General features: G+C 66.3%; 1 protein-coding gene across 1 annotated transcript in view; it reads left to right on the forward strand.

The window, feature by feature from the left end:
- The window catches only part of COL16A1 (collagen type XVI alpha 1 chain), a 47,555-nt gene that overhangs the window by 39,594 nt on the left and 1,656 nt on the right, over window positions 1-6,305 (forward strand). Inside the window, exons 31-53 of the mRNA XM_017736110.1 lie at window positions 58-111; window positions 290-334; window positions 414-530; window positions 807-842; window positions 1,028-1,102; window positions 1,246-1,290; window positions 1,585-1,629; window positions 2,725-2,778; window positions 2,884-2,937; window positions 3,554-3,607; window positions 3,737-3,781; window positions 3,873-3,926; window positions 4,020-4,055; window positions 4,316-4,378; window positions 4,490-4,561; window positions 4,775-4,828; window positions 4,923-4,967; window positions 5,190-5,234; window positions 5,336-5,389; window positions 5,499-5,552; window positions 5,674-5,724; window positions 5,855-5,944; window positions 6,042-6,228. Coding sequence (XP_017591599.1) covers window positions 58-111; window positions 290-334; window positions 414-530; window positions 807-842; window positions 1,028-1,102; window positions 1,246-1,290; window positions 1,585-1,629; window positions 2,725-2,778; window positions 2,884-2,937; window positions 3,554-3,607; window positions 3,737-3,781; window positions 3,873-3,926; window positions 4,020-4,055; window positions 4,316-4,378; window positions 4,490-4,561; window positions 4,775-4,828; window positions 4,923-4,967; window positions 5,190-5,234; window positions 5,336-5,389; window positions 5,499-5,552; window positions 5,674-5,724; window positions 5,855-5,944; window positions 6,042-6,228 — 1,429 coding nt within the window. The remainder of the gene's footprint in view (window positions 1-57; window positions 112-289; window positions 335-413; window positions 531-806; window positions 843-1,027; window positions 1,103-1,245; window positions 1,291-1,584; window positions 1,630-2,724; window positions 2,779-2,883; window positions 2,938-3,553; window positions 3,608-3,736; window positions 3,782-3,872; window positions 3,927-4,019; window positions 4,056-4,315; window positions 4,379-4,489; window positions 4,562-4,774; window positions 4,829-4,922; window positions 4,968-5,189; window positions 5,235-5,335; window positions 5,390-5,498; window positions 5,553-5,673; window positions 5,725-5,854; window positions 5,945-6,041; window positions 6,229-6,305) is intronic.

The raw sequence follows: 6,305 nt of genomic DNA on the forward strand, positions 1-6,305 counted from the left end.
AATGATCGCCATCTTTTTAGGGCAGGGTTTGAATACTCGGTGTCCCCTTGGATTTAGGGAATGCCGGGACACAACGGCTTGCCCGGACTGCCTGGACCGGCTGGAGACCTGGTAGGTGGTGACAATTCCCACGGCAGTGTCCCCTGCCCTGCTCCCCCATCCCTGGGGACAATCCCTCCTCCCATCCTTCCCTCCTTCCGTCGTTCCATCCCTCTTCTCCATCCCTCCCATCCTTCCCTCCTTCCGTCGTTCCATCCCTCTTCTCCATCCCTCCTTCCCTCTTTTCCAGGGACCTCTGGCCGTCATGGCCGAGAGGAACATCGAGGTGCTGAAGGTGAGAGGGTGGGGATGGGGTCACCCTCCTGCCCCGCGGGACCCCTCGGGGTGCCCCTGACTCCCCCTTTCCCCCCCAGACTCTCTGCGGGGACTGTGCCCAGCTGCAGGCGGCCCTGGAAGCTCCCGGCAGATTGGAGGGGGAGAAGGAGGATGGGGGCATGCCGGGTGCCCCTGGCAGCGAGAACTGTGCCCGGGTGAGTATTCCCACAGCTCCGGGTGGGAATTTGGGTGCCCGACACCCCCTGGCCGTGGAGGGGGAGGTGTAGAGGTGCTCCCGAGTCCCGGCGAATTGGATTGTGTGGGAGTTGGGGGAAGTACCGCACACTGGGCGCGCTTTGGGGACACTGTGGGCACGCTTTGGGGACACTGGTCCTACTGGGAATGCGGGCAGGCTTCCGGACACCGCCTGGATCCTGGGAGGGGACAGGCTCGTCCTGTCGCAGCGGGGTGACTCCGGGGTTTTCTTGCAGTGCTTTGCGCAGTTCCCGCGAGCGGAGGAGCCTCGGGTGAGTGGCGCTGGGGCCCTTGTCCCACCCCCTGCTCCCCAGGGACGGTCCCTGCTGGGCATCCAGGACCAACTGTGGGGGCTTTGGGGAGTAGAAGCTGCTTGCGGGGTGCTTGGCAGGGCTCGGAGGTGGGTGATGGGCGGTGGGCAGGTCTGGGGTCCTGATGTGTCCCCCACTCCCCTCAGGGTGACAGCCCTGACTGCGCTGGTGATCCCGGGCTGCCAGGAGCTCCGGGCATCCCAGGAGAGAGAGGAGAGCAGGTGGGTGAGCTCCAACCCATCCATGGACCCCCTTTCCTGCCATGCCAGCCCTTCCCGGGGGCTGGGGCAGGTCCCGTGGTGCCCCTCGGGGCTGTCCCCGCCTCTGTGGTCACACTTGGTGACCACACCCCGTCCCTCCCCAGGGCTCGCCAGGACTGCGGGGACCCCCGGGACCACCTGGGCCCATCGTAAGTACCCCTGCCCGGGGTGGGGGGATTCTGGGGGGCTCAGAGCCCTTAAAAGCTGATTGCCAAAGGGGCCTGGCACCCTGCCCTGAGGCCGTGGTGACGGGCAGTGGGGCGTGGCCGTGGCGAGGCACAGGTGTGGCACGGCATGGCACGGATGTCCCCGGCGAGGCTGGAGATGGAGGTGAAGGTGCTGCCAGCCCGGAGGTGGAGCAGGAGCTCTGTGGCACCCCCAGGGCTCAGCCCGGGCTCCCCAGCGCTTTTTCCAAGCTGTGACCTCCCTGTTTCTCCCCTCAGGGCCCCCCAGGCTTTCCCGGAACGCCGGGCGCACCCGGACTGCCCGTAAGAACCCAGCACGGCTCCGCTCTGTGCCCTTGTGTCGCTGCCGCTTGGTTTGGCTGTGTCCCTTGTCCCCGTCCCCGCCCGCCCCACCCGCCGCACAGCTGCCCCTCCCCTCCCACTCCATCTCCATCCCTCCATTCCCATTCCTCCATCCCAAGGCAGGGGGGCCCGGCAGACCCGGGATGATCTTCCTCAGCTCAGGGATCTGGTGCTGGGTCTCTTCACCACCGCGGGACCTGGCGCAGCTCCGCGGCTCCAGGTGTGCCAGGGACCTGCCACCTCAGCTGGGTGACCATCACAGCTCCCACGGGGTGGCACCTGGTGGCTTCCAAGGGACATTTGTGGCGACCAGGAGGATCCCGTGTGTGGCCGGTGCTGCCTGGGCTCATCCTCCTCCTCTGGTCACTCCTCTGTGGTCATTCAGCCTCCACCACCATCTCCATCTTCATCTCCATCTTCATCCTCATCTCCACCTCCATCTCCATCCTCCTGCTCCCGCCCTGCTCGCTCCCCACAGGAGCCAGTGGTGGGGCTGTGCCGGCAGCTCTCGGAGGATCCTGCACTCCTGCTCGTGTCCCCTCGTCCACTAATGTCACCGTCACCCCACGGCCTCTCTGGGGCTCTCTGGGGCTCTCTGGGGCTCTCTGGGGCTCTCTGTGGGCCGTGCTCTGCGGTGTGCCAGCGTGTCCTGTCATTCTCTGCCACCTCGGCACCACGTCACTCCACTAACCCACCCCGGAGGTCCCTGTGGGGCTCCCGGCTGTCCCCGTGTCACCCTGGGAGGATGGGGAGCACCAGGCTGGAGCTGAGGGCTGGAGCCAGCTCTGGGCACCCCCTGCAGTCCCCCCAGGGCTGAGCTTTCCTTGGCTCCAGGGTCACAGCGCCAGGGTTTGAGCATCCCCCCCCCCCCATGCCTGGGCCCTGCCCCCGGTGCCCGTGGCTGTGCCAGGGGTGGAGGGAGCCCAGCCGCGATCCCAGCAGGCTGGCAGAGGTCACAGACCCATGGACTGTGCCCAGGTCCTGCTGCCAGGTGGGCACAGCCCCGGGAGGGGCTGGAGGAGACCCCCCTGCATCTCCTCTCTTCTCCCCCCAAAGGGTCTCCAAGGGGAACGTGGCCCTGCCGGGCTCGCCGGAGCCAAAGGGGAGCCGGTGAGTGCTGTGGGACAAGGGGACAGGGGGACATTGGTGGCCCGCGGGGGTTGGCACCTGGCTGGGGCACTGCAGGTGGCTCAGTGTCCTTGTCCTCACACACAGGGACCTCCAGGACAACCCGGATACCCCGGAGCTACAGGGCCCCCCGGCCTTCCTGTGAGTACTGGGGGCACCAGGCAGCCCCTGGGGGTCCTCGTGTCCCTCCTGGTGCTCACTGAGACCCCCCCCCCCCCCGTTTGCATTTGGGGACCCCCGTGGGCACAGAGCGCCGTGTCCCTGCAGGGCTCATCTCTGTCCTGTCCATCCAATCCCATCCCACACATTCCCAGCGTCCTGTTCATCCATGCCAGGCCACCTGCACCCTGAGCATGCCCCGGCTGTGTCTCCATCTCTCCTCTTCTATGTCCCATGTCCCATCCATGCCCCAAATCCCATCCCTGCATCATGTCCCATCCATGCCCTAAATCCCATCTGTGCCCCATCCGTGTCTCATGTCCCGTCCCTGCCCCATATCCCATCTGTGTCCCATATCCCATCTGTGCTCCAAATCCCATCCCTCACCCATATCCCATCCCTCACCCATGTCCCATCCCTGCCCCAAATCCCATCCATGCCCCATATCCCATCCCTGCCCATATCCCATCCCTACCCCATATCCCATCCCTGCCCCATATCCCGTCCTTGCCCTATATCCCATCCATGCCCCATTTCCCATCCATTCCCCAAATCCCATCCCTGCCCCACATCCCACCTTGTCCCCTTCCTTCCCCAGGGCATCAAAGGCGAGCGAGGCTACGTGGGCCCCCCCGGAGAGAAAGGGGAGCTGGGGAGTCCCTGGGGGCCCTAATCAGGGGCAGTGGGGCCGGGCTCTCCCCCAGGTGCCCCCCTCTCTGTGGGCACCGGCACTGGGATCCTTCCAGCCACATCCATCTGATCCCATCCCTGTCCTTCCCAGGGACCCCCCGGCGTGGACGGGCTGCCCGGTCCTGTGGGGCCAGCGGTAGGTGCCCACCCTGAGGGTTATGGGGTGGGAGAGGGGTGGCTGTGGGTGTTGTGGGGTGCTCCCACCACCTCTTCCCGTCTCTCCGCAGGGTCCCAGGGGCGAGCGTGGCCTACCGGGAAGCGCCGGAGAGAAAGGGGACCAGGTGAGTGTCCCCAAAGGGGCCAGAACCCCCCTGAGGACCCCCATGGGGCAAGATGTGGCTGTGGGGTCTGGCTCTGCTCTTGTGTCTCTGTAGGGTTTCCAGGGCCAGCCTGGCTTCCCGGGACCACCGGTGAGTAAATCCCACTGGGAATGATGAGTACATCCCCCCGGGAATTCCAGGAAGGTGTCTCCAAGGCTTGGTGCCCATCCCTGGCTGTGTGTCTGGGCGTCCCCACAGGGCCAGGGATGGGGACAGGGGGTTCTACCCGGGGGACACGAGTGGGATGAGGTGCAGGGAGCAGCTCCAGAGCAATCCCATTAAAATAAGTTTTATGGGCTGGGCTCTTCTGCTGGGATCCCCCATTAACTCAACACCCCTCATCTGTTTAGGGTCCTCCTGGTTTCCCAGGAAAGGTTGGTCCAGCTGGGCCACCAGGGCCTGTGGCCGAGAAGGTGAGTGCCAGGGGCAAGTGCCACCGGGCAATGCTCTGTGGTGTCACCCCTTGCCCCCCAGATTTGGTGCCCAGCCCTGGCTGTGCCCATGACCTCCTGTGGCTCTTGCAGGGCAGTGAGGGCATGCGAGGCCCCGCGGGGATGCCAGGACCCCCTGGACCCCCTGGACCCCCAGGAATCCAGGTAAGACCCCCTCCATGTGTCACCCTTGGGTGCTCCTGGGAGCACCGCTGGCTGTTCCCATTCCCCAGGGATCTGTTCCCATTCCCCAGGGACCCGTTCCCTTTCCCCAGGGATCTGTTCCCATATCTTGGGGTGCCCTGAGCAAGTCCCTCGGGGACCCCCAGAGCTCCTCAGTGCAAACCACCCTCTGTCACTGTCACCTTGTCCCCACAGGGCCCTGCTGGCTTGGAAGGACTGGATGGCAAAGACGGGAAGCCAGGGCTGAGGGTGAGGTTCTGGCGCTCTCTTGGGTTTTGGTGGGGGGCGGCCACCCTGAACCACCCCCCCAGGACACCCCCAACCCACATCTCTTTCTCCCCAGGGTGACCCTGGTCCCCCCGGGCCACCAGGGATGATGGGTCCTCCGGTGAGTGACAGCCCTCCTTGTCACCCCTCCCTAGTGCTCCGTGCCTGGCATGTCCCTGCAGCCAGGACTGGGGTCCCCTGAGCCGGGACTGTCCCACCACGTGTTCCTGGGGACACTGAGCTCTGGGTGCTGGCCCTGGACCAGCACTGCAGAGTCAGAGTCACCTGCTGGGCTCTGCTGGTGGCACCCTGGGACCCCCACTCAGCTCTTTTCTCTCTCCAGGGTTTCAAGGGCAAGACAGGACACCCAGGGCTCCCAGGACCGAAGGTGAGCGATGGTGACGCTGGGTGGTGACATCCCCAGGGACCTCGGGCCTGGCCAGAGTCTCCACTCGTTGCTCTGCCCATGATGTCCCTTCCTCCTTTTAGGGTGACTGTGGCAAACCTGGCCCCCCGGGGAGCACGGGCCGGCCGGGAGCGGAGGTGAGCGAGGGCTGGGTGACCCCTGGGCAGGTTGGGGCCCTTTGTCACCACCCTGCCTTCCTTGTCACCACCCCTCCCCACCTCCTCCTCCTCATCTCGCCTTCCTCAGGGTGACCCCGGACCCATGGGACCCCAAGGCCGGCAGGGACCCCCAGGGCTCATCGTAAGTTGGAGCTGCCCCCCATGACATAGCCACGGGGGGATCACGGCGGGGACTCCCTCTGGTGCAGGGAGTGGGGACATCACCTGTGACCCCCAACTGACCCCCCTGTCTCTGTCCCCAGGGACCCCCCGGCAGCCCGGGGCAGCCGGGTCCCGCTGGCCTCGCTGGAGTGGTGAGTACTGCCAGGGCTGGAGCCCTCACTCTGGGATTTGGGGTCGGGATGGGACCACGGAGAGCGGGTTTGGGGTCCCCATCCCCGCCCCGCGCTGATCCCGATGCTCCCGGCTCCCTCCTCCGCGCAGGGGCTGAAGGGCGAGCGCGGCTCCGTGGGGGAGGGGGGTCTGCCGGGGATGCCAGGCCAGCCGGGACCTCCGGGACACCCGGGACCACCGGTGAGTGCAGCAGGGCACAGACCCCGTACCCCGAAGCAGTGCCGACCTTGGGGGTGGCCCCGTGGTGTCACCACCTCATTCTGTCACCACCTCGCAGGGGGAGCAGGGACCGGACGGACCCGTTGGGAAAGAGGTAGGAGCGGGGGCTCTGGAGCTTTCCTGCCCCGCTGGACACAGGGATGGGGACACAGGGTCGCCGGGGTGGGGACATCCCTGCCACCCTGCTGCTGTTTTCCAGGGACCCCCAGGAAAACCGGGCATTGTGGGACCGGCCGGACAGAAGGTGAGGGGAGCCTGGCGGTGCCACCGCCGCCTCCCCGGTGTCCCCAAGCTGTCCCGGACACCCAGGGCTGAGCATTTC

The sequence above is a fragment of the Corvus brachyrhynchos genome, unplaced genomic scaffold (assembly GCF_000691975.1).
Source record: "Corvus brachyrhynchos isolate BGI_N302 unplaced genomic scaffold, ASM69197v1 scaffold65, whole genome shotgun sequence".
In the NCBI taxonomy this organism is placed as follows: Eukaryota; Metazoa; Chordata; class Aves; order Passeriformes; family Corvidae; genus Corvus; species Corvus brachyrhynchos.